Consider the following 14356-nt stretch of genomic DNA (forward strand, 5'->3'; position numbering starts at 1 on the left):
GAGGCCGAGGCTCCGGTCCCGATCTGGCACGGCAGCCACCCGCAAGGGGCGTGAGGTGTCATGTACGTGCCCGTCGGTGACGCTCAGGCGGGAGAAAGGCGGTCTGCAAGGGCGGGTGCGGGTGCCAACAACGCGGGAGGCGGGGCGAGGCGATGATGAGTGAGGGAGATGGGAGATGGGGTGGGTGGATGGACGGGATAGGGGAGGGGGGAGGTGAGGAGGCTGGTGAGATAGAGGAGGTAAACTGGTTTTCACCGAGGAAGAGGGCAGCTCTTTTTATCTGGACACTTGAGTTGAGGGCTTCTGTTGCAAGATTCGATTCACAGTCTCCCGGGCCTGTCCTGTAGATGTCGTCCTGCCGAAAATGGGCGATTGGTCAAGGTCAAGATGAAGCTTTGGAGGAGCTCTCGTGGGAGCTCTCGTGGGAGCTCTCGTGGGTGTAGGGTAGCTCGCTGCCGGTGGGGAAATCGGCAGCGGCCAGTGGCGGCGGGGTCATTTCCACATAGCGGGGTAGGTGGTAGTAGCTTCAACTGTCACCACCAGCTTCAGCCAGCTGGACAACCACGGCCATTCTCAACCCTCCATTGCCCGAGACCTCTCGTCCTCTCCCGCCGGCACAGCTCCAATTCCCATCAACAACAGACGGCGATTCTCTCTCTCTTCGTCCTTGATCAACTGGTGAGAAGAACCTCGACGCCAACGAAATATCCGAATAGAGCAGCCATCAACATCCAGAGAGCGAGCGCCCGCCATGCAGGTCCCCCTCTTCCGCCTCGGGTGCGGCGTCAACTCGTACGAATGGGGCAAAAAGGGCTCCGGCTCGGCCGTCGCCCGCTTCGCCGCCGCCACGCCCTCGGAGCCGCTGTCGATAGAGCCGGGCAAGCCCTACGCCGAGGTACGCGCGCTTCCTCCAGAGACGGGGAGAAAGATTGACCGTCGTTTCTGCAGCTGTGGATGGGAACACACCCCTCCAACCCATCCAAGGACCTCGCCACCGGCCGCACCCTCGTCGACCTCTTCACAGGCAACAAGGCCCTCCTCTCCACCACCGTCTCGGCACGCTACGGCGACAGGCTGCCCTTTCTCTTCAAGGTCCTCTCCATCAACAAGGCCCTCTCCATCCAGGCCCACCCCAACAAGAAGCTCGCCGAGCAGTTGCACGCCCGGGACCCCCAAAACTACCCCGACGACAACCACAAGCCCGAAATGGCCATTGCCATCACCCCCTTTGAGGGCTTGTGCGGCTTTCGCCCTCTCGCAGAGGTGGCCCACTTCCTCGACACCCTGCCGCCCCTGAGACGGCTGGTAGGGGAGGACAAGGCCAGCGGCCTCGCCCGGGCGGCCGCCAAGGACAACGGCGAGGACAAGCAGGCCTGCAAGGCGGCGCTGAAGGCGGCGTTTGGCGGTCTCATGTCGTCGTCGGCAGAGAGCCTCGAGCGCGAGCTGCCGCAGCTCGTCGACTTGGCCAAGTCGGAGGGCGCCAAGTTTGCGGGGGGCGGCGTTGCGTCAACGGCGGGCGAGACGCTGGCAGAGCTGGTGACGCGGCTGCACGGGCAGTTTGGGCACGACATTGGCCTAGCGGTGCTCTTCTTGCTTAACTTTGTGACGCTGCAGCCGGGCGAGGCGCTCTTCCTCGGGGCCGATGACATCCATGCCTACGTGTCGGGCGACATCATGGAGTGCATGGCTGCGTCGGACAACGTGGTGCGGGCGGGGCTGACGCCCAAGTTCAAGGACGTGGCGACGCTCGTCGACATGCTGACGTACAACTACGCGCCGATTGAGGAGCAAAAGATGGTCCCGACGGCGTATCCTTACGCGACGCTCAACCGCATCGCCTACAGCTCCGGGTCGGCCGTAGTGCTCTACGACCCGCCAATTGACGAGTTCGCCGTGGTGCGGACGCTGCTGCGGGGCGAGGGGGCCAAGGCAACGTTTGAGCCCATTGACGGGCCGAGCATTGTGATGTGCACGAGCGGAAAGGGCACCATTGCGGTGGGGACGACGAGGCTCGACGTGAGCGAGGGCCACGTGTTTTTTGTCGGGTCGACGGCCGAGTGCGTGCTCGAGGCCGGGGCGGTGGGGGACGACGGCGAGTTTACGACCTTCAAGGCATTTTGCGAGGTGGACGACGCATCGGACAGGCAGAGGCTGTAGGATTGTGTGACGGGCCGTGGAAACCATACAAAGAGATGAGGCAGATGGAAAATGAGGCTGACGAGAGTAGGTCGGATGGATGGCAGACTTACAAGTCACATGACGACGGTCCTCAGGTACATACGACGAGATGATGCAACACTGGGGCACCCGCCGCATCCACCATTCTCATAGCTCCGATCAAGTACCTGTGGCAGTGAAATGTACCTGCCGCCGGCTCACCGCCCGCATTCTGCCGAGTCGGGTCACGCGACGTCTTTCTGCCGACACTCGGGGCGTCGATGCGCTCGTCTCGGATGAACCACCAAGAACCTCCTTGTTGATCTGGTCCCGCCAACAATCCGGGGCGGCGCGCTTCAAAAGGGTTTTATACATTTTCTCTCCCCAACAGAAAAGCTGCTGCCGCCGCCGCCGCCGCCGCCGCCATTTTTACCTGCAGCCTCGCGTCGTGGGTTCACATATAAAATGGGTTGACGTCTGCTCGAGGGCACCATCTCTCGCTCCCTCGCTGCTTCTCTCCCTCTCGCCCCCTTTCCTCCTCCCTCACCCTCGTCCTCACCATCATTACAGGCTCAATCAGTACGTGAGTTGTTTATTATTTCCTTTTTCTCTTCGACTTGCGTCTTCCTTTCTTTTTCTCCATCCTCTTGCTCTTGCTTCCTTCCTTCCCCTCCATGGCCTTGGCACTTGCTGCCCCTGTCCAGAGTCGTATTGTATTCGGCCGTGATTCCCTTTCCGAAAATGTCTCGTCCATCGCAAGAGCCAGGCGCCCGGGCTTGAGGGCCGAGGCTCCTCTGCGGCTTGTGCGTCCTTTCTTTTTTTTTTATCCTTTGAGAATTGCCTCGCATAATTCTGTCGCTGTTTTGATTTTCCCACCACCTCCGAGACCCGGACCGTGCAGGCGGGGCAGGCAAAGCGGCATGGCTGACAGGCACAAGCAGCTCCGCAGGGAGCTCGACAAGCTCAAGGAGGAACTGGGCCCCTACTTTCAGCAGACGCCGCCGCGCAGAGGAGGCCTTGACAGCGGTAGCGGCAGCAGCAACCCCCCCACGCCAAGCGCCCGCCACGACCAGGCCATGTCTCAGCGCAACCGCAGCGGCCGCGGCTCCAACCGCAACAACGGCAACAATTCGCACGGCGAGGAGGCCCAGATCTGGGACGCCTGCAAGTTGCAGATGGCCGAGATTGTCGCCGGCATCAACGCCGAAAACGACAGCCTCGCCGAGCTCGTCGACCTCGACAAGCGCGTCGGCGTCACGGACCCGGACAAGGTCCCCGCCGACTCCCTCAAGCAGATGGAGCAGCTGTGCCGCAAAGGCGTCAAGTTCTCCGAGGCCAACATGAGCAGCCTCAAGGCCGTCACGGAGCAGCTGAAGATTCTGCGCGCCGTCGTCGTGGCCAAGGAGCAGGCCGAGGCGTCGGCCGCGACGTCGATGGGGCCCAGCAAGAGGGCCGCCGCCCGCGACAGCGCCGCCGCGGCCACGGCGGCGACCGCATCGCTCTATGACTTTGATGGCGGCGGCGACTCGCCCGTGCCGAGCCCCATGGGTGGCGGCGGCTCGTCGGCGTCGACGCGCAAGCACGGCGACCGGTCGAGCAACCGCGATCGCGACAGCATGCCGCCCAAGGCAGACAGCGTGGAGCCGCAGGGGCCCGGGGGCAGCGGCGGCAACAACAACAACCGGTCGCGGGTGGTCTTCTCCAAGGGTGACGCGGTGGCGTTCAAGCCTAAGGCGGCGAGTGGCGAGTCGTCGTCAGACTGGATCTTGGGTGAGGTGGCGCAGGTGCTAGGCGAGGGCAAGAGCCGGCGGTACCGGGTGCTGGACATTGAGCCTGACGACCAGAGCAAGCAAAAGGAGTATCGCTCGAGCGCCAGCAACATGATTGCGATTACGGCCGAGAGTCAGGCGGCGACGCTGCGCGACTGGGAGGCGGGCAAGGTGGTGCTTGCGCTGTACCCCAACACGACGACGTTTTACAAGGCCGAGGTGCACAGCATGGACGGCGACGGGCGCGTCAACCTCAAATTTGAGGGCGAAAACGACTCTACGACGCTGCAGCAGGTGGAACGGCGGTTTGTCATTGAATACCGGGCGTGAAGTCGATCTTTTTTTTGCTTACTTTTTTCTTTACTTTTCAGCGTCCCCTTTGCTTGAAATGAAGGGGCTTGCTTGCAGGATTGGGATGGTCTGTTGTCGGCGGCAGAAGCCATGCGGGCGTTGGGAGTACAGTGCAAGTATAGAGACGGCGAGGTGACGGCAACCAATTACAGATGCACAGGGGCATATGCAAAGGCACCCTGATTGCCTTGAGTAGCTGCGTGCTCGGTACTTGTATGTATGAGCGGGTGGCATTGCATCAGACCAGGCACCGTGATGAGGCGCGCGTGTTGCATATGATAGGGGTCGAACGAGGCGTGACTCCCTGTCGAACGCTGCGAGACTGACTGACTGGCATTTCCACTTTCAAGTCTGAACAGCGTCCCTTGATGACGGGCCTTGGTCTGGCCCGTGCCGAGTATCGTTGATGGCGATGGGATTAGATTCGGGTGTGACACGAGTGGCTGAAATGGAGACGCGCCCCTGGCTGCAGGTACCCATCCATTCGCTACAGGGCTCATGCTCCCGCTGCTACAGCGCCAGTGTACTGTACGCAAAGTACAGTACGGAGTACCTGTGTAGGGATCATGGCACTTGGCATGCCTCCCTTTTCCCGTACCTTACATACGACCAGACCAGCCCATTTCGAAAGGGCGCTTTTTCGTTCTTTTTGTTTCGGTAGCTCAAAATGTAAAGGACAGGAAACGACGAAGATAGGAAGAAAAAAGCTGCGCAAGGCAAGAAGGACATCTCAAACGCAGACGCATCTGAAACACACGGGGCCCATCCATGAATTTTGGTGCTGTACTCGGCGAGGTACCCTGGCCGAACCCCGTGGTCACTTGGCCCCCCCTGGAAATTCCTATCAACCACCACCACCACCACCACCACCACCACCATCACCGCCATCATCACCATACCATCACCATCCACCATCCACCACGACCGGAGAAAATCCCTCCTCGTCACACGCACCCGCACGCATTGGCTTGCACCTCTGTTCCGTCCGTGCCTGCCTCGACTCGCCGCGCGTCGACCCCCTTTCCCTCACAAGAAGGATCCCTCAACTTTGCTCGTCCGCTTGCCGTCTCGGCCATTCTATCCTCCCATCTACCTCGTCCCCGCCCCAATCCGTGACTCCTCCTGGTCTGATCCCTCGAGAGACCCCCTATCGAGTTCCGTACAGCCACCGCGCTGCCAAAACTACAGCGACCAATCTTGGGTGACGAATTACCCGCGAGCGCGATTCCTCTCGCCTCCCCCCCGTCCGCAGACGAGCGCGCCCTCGCGCACAGTCGCTTCGTGTCGATAGGCGGAAAGAGACATACAAAGCATACTCACACACACGCGCGCGCGCAGAGAGAAAAAGGGTCGACAACGACCTCAGCCGCAGTCATGGGTGGCCAGCTATCCAAGGTCATGGGCAAAATCTTTGGCTCCAAGGAGATGCGCCTGCTCATGCTCGGGCTCGACGCCGCCGGCAAGACAACCATCCTCTACAAGCTCAAGCTCGGCCAGGACGTCACCACCATCCCCACCGTCGGCTTCAACGTCGAGACGGTCACGTACAAGAACGTCAAATTCAACGTCTGGGATGTCGGCGGCCAGGACAAGATTCGTCCTCTGTGGAGGCATTATTTTAGCGGTGCGTCGTCTCTTCCCCCCCTTGTGCGAGAATCGTGTGCCGTTTGGCGTGACAAGCGAGGCTAACTCTGTTTCCTACCCCCAGGCACCCAAGGCCTCATCTTCGTCATCGACTCGGCCGACCGCAACCGCATCGACGAGGCCCGCCAGGAGCTGCACCGCATCATCAACGACCGCGAGATGAAGGACAGCCTACTGCTCGTCTTTGCCAACAAGCAGGACCTCAAGGAGGCCATGAAACCCCAGGAGGTGACCGAGGCCCTGCAGCTATCCAAGCTCAAGGATAAGGTCTGGTACGTGGTGCCCAGCTGCGCCACCACGGGCGAGGGCCTGCTCGAAGGCCTCGCCTGGCTGTCCAACAATGTCAAGGCCCCGCCTACGCCCGTCAAGAAGTAGCGCCGCGATGTTCGGGGGGACACGGGCGTGCACGGAGGAGAAAAGATAAGGGGAATTTGAAAAATAGACGAAACAAGCAAGGAAAAGGGACACGAGGGGACATGGAGCGTCTTGCGAGCCTGCCCCCCCTCGTTCCCCTCCATATATCCCGGGAGAGCAACGCCAGTCCGTTACGGGATACCCAAGCGATGACCCTTCTCCCAATGACGCGGCCGGTTAGGCATCAAGGACCAGACGAGACGTTGCCCCGTCTGACGCAGCCCGTCCAGGCCCAAAGCGGTTCCTTGGCGACACACCTCTCCAGCCCCCCCTCGGCGCTATACTCGACCCTGCGACGGCACCGCTGCTCCCATCCGCATCGAGACCAAGGACAAAAACCAACCATGCGCTTCTTCCGCCGCTCAGAGGCATGCTCGGCGGCTGCCTCCGTTGGGTGGGCGCGGTCTCGCACGGAAATCCCGCCATCTCAAGCGCTGTTCCCCCTCCCCTCGTCTTCTCTTTTCCTCTCTCCTTCTCCATTCCGCCGCCCCTTTTCAACCCTCCCCCGTTTTCCCTTTCTTTTTCCTTTTGTTTGAATCCCCCCCCCACTCCCCCCCCCCAACCTTTTCCTTGGTCTGAAAATACCCGCAGAGAGTCAGGTCAGGCAGAGCAGGCAAGGCAGGCCATTCAAAGGCCCCCCTCCCCCGTCCCGGCGGGGAAGAAAGCGAGGACGATATTTTGACAGCGTGCCGGAGGCGTAGTGGTCTCCGAAAAAGGGCGAGGCACCAAGCGAGAGAGAGGCGGAAAGATAAAGAGGAGATAAAGAGAAGGCGAGAGCAAGTAGACGGAAGAGAGCGGTTTTTGACGGAGAGGCGCGAGGAGCTACTTTTTTTCTATTTACCTTCAGATGCTAATACTAGGCCAACGTCTGGCGCGGCGCGTTCGTCGCCTGTTTTTGCCAAAGAGGGCCTGTTCTTGTTGCTCCAATGCAGCTCTTCTCTTTGTCTCACTCCAAGGTAACCCTTCGCTTGCCTCACTGAAAAGTAGCCCTCTTGTTTCGCTCCAACACGAGACTATTGTCCAGACCAAAGCACTCCCAACGCCGATCCCGCCCAGTATATGCCGTAAATGTCAAACACCAAGGCACCCGCGCCAATGTCCAGAGTCAATATACATGGCGACCCAGAAATAAATAGTGATGAGAAACGAGGCGGGAACAATCACTCCTTGACCCTCTTCGAGGGCCGCAGCAGCGAGTCGTCGGGCAGTCCACTGCGCTTGGTGCCGGGCAGGCTGCTGGTGCGAATGTCGTTGTCATCCTGGCTGACGCGACGGTGCGGGTAGTCGACCTTGAGGCCCTCAAAGGCATTTGTGCTAACGCGGTCGCCCGTGCTGAAGAAGACGGCCTGCAAGGCTTGGGCGGCCGTCAGGCGCTTGACGGGGTCGTACTCGAGCAGGCCGGCGAGCAGCTTGTAGCCCTCGGCGCCGAGCGACGTCAGCGACGGGACCGACGACGAGGCGGCGCTCGAGGAGCCGCCTGAGATGGTGTTGTAGTACCAGCGCTCGAGGTTGGAGCCGGCGGCGGCGCGTGCCGACGACGACGAGTGGTGGTGGTGGTGGGCGTGATGGTGGGCGTGGTGCTGCTGGTGGGGGTGCAGGCCGAGGTGGTGCGAGGCGGGGGCCTGGAGCGTGCTGAGCTGGCCGTACTCGGGCATGGTGGGCAGCAGGGTCCAGCGGTCGTGGGTGGGCAGGCCCATGATGTCGACAATCTTCTGCATCTGGTTGCGCTGAAAGGGCACTGTCTTTTTGCTGTCCATCTTGGCCTCCTCGCCCTTGAAGATTGGCCTGAGGGAGAGCAGCTCGGCAAAGATGCAGCCGACGGCCCACATGTCGATGGCGGGCGTGTAGTGGTAGGAACCGAGGATGAGCTCGGGGGCGCGGTACCAGATGGTGACGACAACCTTGTCGCCGCTGAAGAGGGAGTGCAGGGGCTTGTCGAAGCGGCGGGCGAGGCCGAGGTCGCCAATCTTGACCTCGCCGGCCGAGGTGACCATGATGTTTGCGGGCTTGAGGTCGCGGTGGAGGACCCAGTTTGTGTGGAGATACTGGCAGCCGTTGAGCAGCTGAAACATGATGCTCTTGACGGTGGCGGGGGGGATGGGATGGCGCGGCTGCTGGGTGTGGTGATGGATGATTTGCAGGAGATCGTGCTCGGCGTACTCGAAGACCATGAAAATGCACTTGTCCTCGAGCAGGATCTCGACGAGGCGGATGACGTTTGCGTGGCGCAGCTCGCTGCAGAGGCTCATTTCGCGAATGGCGCTCTGGGAGATGCCCGTGTAGCTGACCTGCTCGCCCTCCTTGTCGGGCTTGAACTTCTTGATGGCCACCTCTGCGCCGGCGGGGGACGGGGAGGGGGCGGCCGTGGGGTTGCGCGAGGCGGGGCTGCGGCTGACGGCCTTGTAGACGCGGCCGTAGGTGCCGCTGCTGATGAAGCCAACGATGCGGTAGCAGTCGGTGACGCGGGCGCGGGGCTGGAAGCCGGGGGGGCGGTCATGATGATCTGGGGGCGAGCGACGGTGAGCCGACGACGACGAGGGCTTGTTGTGGTGGGCGAGGCCGCCTTGGCGCAGGCGAAGCGGCATGGTGGTCGGGGGAGACTCGGCAATGATGACGGTGCCATGGGGGAGCGATGCAGAAGTGAGGTTGGAGGAGGAGACGGTGAGGGAGGAGGAGACGGGGAAGGAGGAGGAGACGGGGAGAGAGGAGATGGGGAGAGAGGAGAGGGAAAGAAGAGTGATGGGGAGCAAGGAAGGAAGCGAGTGGCCGTTTGTCGCCCCTCCTTCCTCTCTCTCTCTCTCTCTCTCTCTCTCTCTCTCGCTCACTCACTCGCTCATTTGGGTGCTGGAGGGAAGAAAGAGAAAGGGAAAAAATTGACAAGATAGATCACGAGGCTGGGGATTATGTACTGCACAAAGGAGACGTTTTGGATAACGGGCCAAAAAAAAGGAACGTACCAGCAAACGCCGCCTGCACGCTCCGCTTGAGCGACTTGGAGGTGCTGCTGCTGTTGTTGGCTCCACCAGCGCTCACGGAACCGGGCCCCGACGGCGGATTCGTCAGGCTCATGATGTGCGGGGGGATGACAGGGGTGAAGAGAGCAGAGGAGATGTATGTAGAGGCGGTGGTGAGGCCGATAGTGATGGTGAGATGATGAAGATTCACCCCCCTTTCCCACCAGACGTCCGAGAGCCAGCGACGGGATGAAACACGCAGTCGCTTTGCATGTATATGTCATGAAGAGACAGCAGAGTAGCTGAAGAGAGTTCCTGGCTCTGCTGTCGAGTGCGCGCGCCAGAAAACTCAAATCGGCTCTCTCCTTCTCCCTCTCCCTCTCCCTCTCCCTCTCTCCCTCGGCCGCCTCTCTCTGTGTCTCTCTCTGTGTGTCTCTCTGTGTGTCTCTCTGTGTCTCTCTCTGTGTCTCTCTCTGTGTCCCTCTTCCTTGGTTGATGGGCCGTTAATTAGCTAATACCTACTACTGTAAGTACACACTGTAACTACCTAGAGGCTGGTTGGGCTTGTTTTGTGGGGTACAGCGAGCAAGTCACATGTCTGCCTTGAAAATGCGTGCTAAAGCGAGGGGAGCCAATAGAGGCGCGGACCCCCGCGCCTTTAAAGTCGGCGCGGACGTCCGCGCCTGTTATGTAAGCCTGGCAGGCCATTTGGGCCGCCGCCAACTGCGCTCGCAGTCGGCCTCACCGATACAGCATGCTTGCTGCATACATATAGCTTCAATTAATTGCAAAGGAGGATATCCCTTAGGTTCGAACCCATAGCCTTCCCTATTTGGTAGATTGACGTGACGCAAAGGGCGCCGCTGTTGCGTGGCAAGGGAGGGTGCGCGGGAAGTTCACCGCCTTAAAATTGGCCAGCTACAGTGCTACACGCCGGTGCATGTCGGTGATCTCACGATCTGCCTCACATTTTCGCATCGCCGGCATCATCACCACTTATATATGTGAATAAAATGCCTGCTGTTCCTCTGAGTCTCTCTCGCAGTCAGCCCATATACCTGCAGTACCTCTTTCTCGTGAGAAAGGCTGCACCTGAATTTCCTCGGCCACCCGGGCATCTAATCGCTCTTCTTCTGCCTTATCCCAATCAAGGTATGCCATCATCTCTACCTTGGTCCATTGCCTCGAGCCGCAGCTCCTTGACATTTGCTTCCAGTCGAGGCACCAGTCATATTCAGTCTTGCTGTAGCGCAATGGCAAGCCCATTGCCTTTCGGTATGCCTGGTTGGTCTTGAGACTGCCGCGAGGCTGTGCTCTATACCAAGAGTCTCTTTCCTGACATACCTCTGATAGATGGCTCGTGGGTCATCATATAATAGATTCTCTGTAGTCTCTGTAGTCTCTGCAATTGCTGTAGAGACTGTAGAGACCGTAGTGACTGCAACTGTCATTTTCTCCATGACTGCTGCAGTCTGCGCAGTCTCTGGAACTGCTACCGTCTGTACAGTCTGTGCAGTCTGTGCAGTCCCTGCAATTGCTGCAGTCTCTGCAGTCTGTGCCGCCCGTGCCTCTGCCCGCTGCAGTATGTCGCTATAGCGTAAAGGACAATTGCGAGATGTCATGATGTGCCCTTGCTGGTGGCATTTGCTGCATGTAGGCGGCGCCTTTGGCCGTAGATCTGACTCTATGGCTTCAAATGCACTTGGCTCGCGCTGTGTGGATGACTGTGATATCCTTGATGCGGCGACAAGTTGGTCTAGTCGCCGACGAGGCTCTATGAGGACCTGACCAATCTCTTTGTTATCCCGTCGAAGGCGCCAATGTGTATGAAAATGTTGTAGCCGGAGGGGCAGATCTTCCACTATGAGAGACTGTAATGCGTGCGCACAAGGGAGACCGCGAGACTTGGTGAAGCTGCCTGTGCAAGATGGGGTGTTTTTCTCGTTGAGGCGCTTGTGTTGCTTTGCAACCTGTCGCAAGGCTTCGTGTGATACCCAGCCACGTACCGTGCTATATACGGTTCCAGAGAGCTCAATTGGCATCCGTATATGCTGCCTGGCTTGGTTGGCTTGTAGCTCGGCCAGTTGGTTGAGGAGAGCTTGCTTGATTGCCCTCGTTGCCTCGAAGAGGTCTAATGTTGACTTCTTAAGGTGACTCTTCAATAATGCGTGGATGCCTTCCACCCGGAAGTAGCCACATTGCCGAAGTGAGCATATTGATCGACCCAGGCCTTGACGAGCTTTTCCTTATACGGGTCCAACCAGGTTTCCCGTATGTAGCTAACCTCCTTGACGTATCGTGGCACAAAGCGCTTCTCGAGCTCTTCAACTTGTTGATCAAATGTCTCTCATCTTTCGAGCCCACGATTGAGTGCCAATACCCAAAGAACTCAGCCCACCTCTCATCACTATTAGAGTCCTCATCGTCACGGTCGAAAGCTGGTTTGCAATAGCTAAGCACCGCCTTATTCGCATGCCAGATGCAAAGCAGAGACTTGGACGCAGGAAAGCACCGGGAAATTGCGTTTATGCAGGCGAGGCAGCGATCTGTCAGGATAACCGATGGCTGGCGAATGTCATATAACTCGTATATCGATTGGAGTTGGTCCAGTGCCCAGATATAGTCATTTTCGTCTTCACCACTGAGGAAGGCAAAGGCAATACAGAATGACCGCTGACAGGCATCAACGCCGATCATATCGAGCAGTGGCATCTTATATTTGTTCGTCTTGTATGTGCAGTCTAGCAGTAGTAATTCTGGGTATGCGTTGAGGTATCCTAGAGACGCTGGGTGTGCGAATAAGACTGCTGTGACTCGGCCATCATGATCAAGCTGTATGCGGCTCTGGAACCCCTCGTTGTCAAGCTCATTGGCAAGGGCATGCATTGTGCTCTGGCCAGCAAGGAGCTCTCGTCTGCGCTGTGCGATACAGTTATATATGTCTTGCTGTGTCGCTCCTGGGCAGTCTGAGAGCTCTGGCGCATATATGTCCGGATATCCTTTGGTGCTATGCCAGCGCTTGAGAGGTTCCCAATAGCTGACTGGTCAGTTGAGGAGAGGGCACGATGAGCTGGATGTGCTGTAATATGCAGACTGGGCTCATGGTTGTGGACCGACTTCTCCTCGCCTGGGCGATGCCTGACATACCAGTACGACTTATCAAGGCTCTCTTTCGCATTGATGGAAAACTGGCATCCAGTGATACGGGAGCTTGTAGACCGTTGCCGATCAGCTGGCTTCTGGTCCTTGCTTGTATGAGCCCCAAGTCTACCTCCACGATCGCAGGCAAATATGACTGTGCGTCTTCCGATCTCGGGTCTCTCGTGGACTTGCCTGTGGTGAAGGCATAGCCTCTTGGAGCCGCCCACGCATTAATTGAGGCAAGAAGAGACTCTCGCGAGTCGAACTGGCCCTCAGGAGGAAGGCAATCGTCAGGGAATTCAGTAAGCCCCATATTGGAATTATCTTGAAGAGCTAGCTGTAGTGCACGACAGTGAGCAGCTCTTTATACACAAAGGAAAGGAAACTCCTGCTTTGTGGACGTGGTGCAGAACCCTTGTAACCGAGGCCGCCTGCGAGGTTTAATGCAGCCTGCGTTTGAGCTTTGGCCTCAATGGGGTCCAAGCACCACGCATGCAGGCGCTCGACCTTAATATGCGGATTATAGCATCGCTTCCGCGGACAACTACTCTGAGCGCAGATGGTATGCTATATGAGGCTGGCTCTCTGTGCGACAGTTTGCCACATGCAATAGAAAAGGAGAGTACAGGTCAGGGGGCGGCCCGACTATCTTCCGCCTGGGCTTACATAACAGGCGCGGACGTCCGCGCCGACTTTAAAGGCGCGGGGGTCCGCGCCTCTATTGGCTCCCTAAAGCGAGCTGAGGCTGACTCACCCCAGCCAGACAAGTAATTAGCCTCCGAGCTGTCAGATGACTAATTACCTACCTCCTATCTTGGTGTCTAAACCGACCGACTTGACTCGGCAAGATGGCACAGGTCCAACCTCCATGACGGAGAGAGCCGACTACTATTGGCAGGGCCGCTACTCCGACTCTCAATGCCGAGAAGGGCGCCCTGGCTTCGCTGAGCTCAAGCCCCCTTTCCAGCGCAATCTCTTGTCCGTCCAAATCTCGAGAGTCGAGAGTCGAGACAAGTTGACAACAGGCCCGGACACAGTTTTAGCTAAACAGACGACACCTGGCACCGCGACCTGCACGTCCATGCGGACGAGGGCTCCATTGACTACCACGGCTTTTCAGGGCTGGCCTTTGCATCCATGGCCTGGTGCTAGGCGTTGGGCCCCTTGGAGTACCTGTCCCTGCCGTGCATCAAGCCGAGCAGTGTCATCGTGCCAGCGCGCAACGACTCCATGGATCAAGAAGTACATAGCCGGACGAAGCAGTTGGTCGCTCGTCATGCTGGGAGGGATAACAAACATTACCGATTCGGTAAGACGGACAGATGTTCCTCGTACTAGACGCAGCACCACCGCCTCTAAGCCATTTCAAACCTCTGGAAGGTCGTTGGCCGTCCTTTACCCTTAAAAAACATTACGTCTGTGGGATAGAATCTTTCCAGAGGTGTGTGTATGTATATAGCCTCGTAGTCTAGTCTCACTCATGCTCTACATACCGACCTGTCAGCAGAGATTCTATTTCGAAGTAGGCTGTCTACAGTTCCTCTTGGAGTGCATTGCTTGGCAGTTGCGGACTTCGATACAACTGACAACTCCATCTCCGAGCTCATTAGACACATGTTGGTCCAAGGATAATTAGCGGTGCCACGCACTTCCTGCTTTCTCTCTTCAACGTAGCTGCAGCACTGTACAGTACAGGGGGCACAGCCAGTTCTAGCAGTGCGACACTGCGTGCTGCATGGGTATTGACCCCGTAGTGTGTTGTCGGTTGATGAATCGTGCGACAGGGGCGGCTTGAGCATACTGGAGTCTTGGATGTTTCCTCCCCGGTGATGATGCGTCGATACCTTTCAAGTACGTGAATGGTTCCCTTTTCACGACATTGTATGTTGATAGAAGGTCGTGCGACTCTTTGGCGGGGGTTATTCG

The 14356-nt window shown here is 58.3% G+C and overlaps 4 protein-coding genes across 4 annotated transcripts; 3 read left to right on the plus strand and 1 right to left on the minus strand.

Moving 5' to 3' along the window:
• Positions 1-751: 751 nt before the first annotated feature.
• Positions 752-2157, plus strand: HRG_10819 (phosphomannose isomerase type I domain-containing protein; the record flags this gene model as incomplete). The annotated part of the gene is made up of 2 exons (XM_044869289.1): positions 752-895; positions 949-2157. 2 exons carry the CDS (start codon positions 752-754, stop codon positions 2155-2157), a joined length of 1353 nt encoding a protein of 450 aa, XP_044715638.1.
• A 920-nt stretch (positions 2158-3077) lies between these two features.
• On the plus strand, positions 3078-4256 carry HRG_10820 (SGF29 tudor-like domain-containing protein; the record flags this gene model as incomplete). Its single annotated transcript, XM_044869290.1, has 1 exon — positions 3078-4256. One exon carries the CDS (start codon positions 3078-3080, stop codon positions 4254-4256), a length of 1179 nt encoding a protein of 392 aa, XP_044715639.1.
• A 1395-nt stretch (positions 4257-5651) lies between these two features.
• Positions 5652-6296, plus strand: HRG_10821 (ADP-ribosylation factor family domain-containing protein; the record flags this gene model as incomplete). Its single annotated transcript, XM_044869291.1, has 2 exons — positions 5652-5901; positions 5986-6296. The coding sequence occupies 2 exons, from the start codon at positions 5652-5654 to the stop codon at positions 6294-6296; spliced, it is 561 nt and encodes a 186-aa protein (XP_044715640.1).
• A 1199-nt stretch (positions 6297-7495) lies between these two features.
• HRG_10822 (kinase) lies at positions 7496-9404 on the minus strand (the record flags this gene model as incomplete). Its single annotated transcript, XM_044869292.1, has 3 exons — positions 7496-8667; positions 8710-8838; positions 9293-9404. The coding sequence occupies 3 exons, from the start codon at positions 9402-9404 to the stop codon at positions 7496-7498; spliced, it is 1413 nt and encodes a 470-aa protein (XP_044715641.1).
• Between the last annotated feature and the right edge of the window lie 4952 nt (positions 9405-14356).

This window comes from Hirsutella rhossiliensis, assembly GCF_020360975.1.
Source record: "Hirsutella rhossiliensis strain HR02 chromosome Unknown scaffold00017, whole genome shotgun sequence".
Classification (NCBI taxonomy): domain Eukaryota; kingdom Fungi; phylum Ascomycota; class Sordariomycetes; order Hypocreales; family Ophiocordycipitaceae; genus Hirsutella; species Hirsutella rhossiliensis.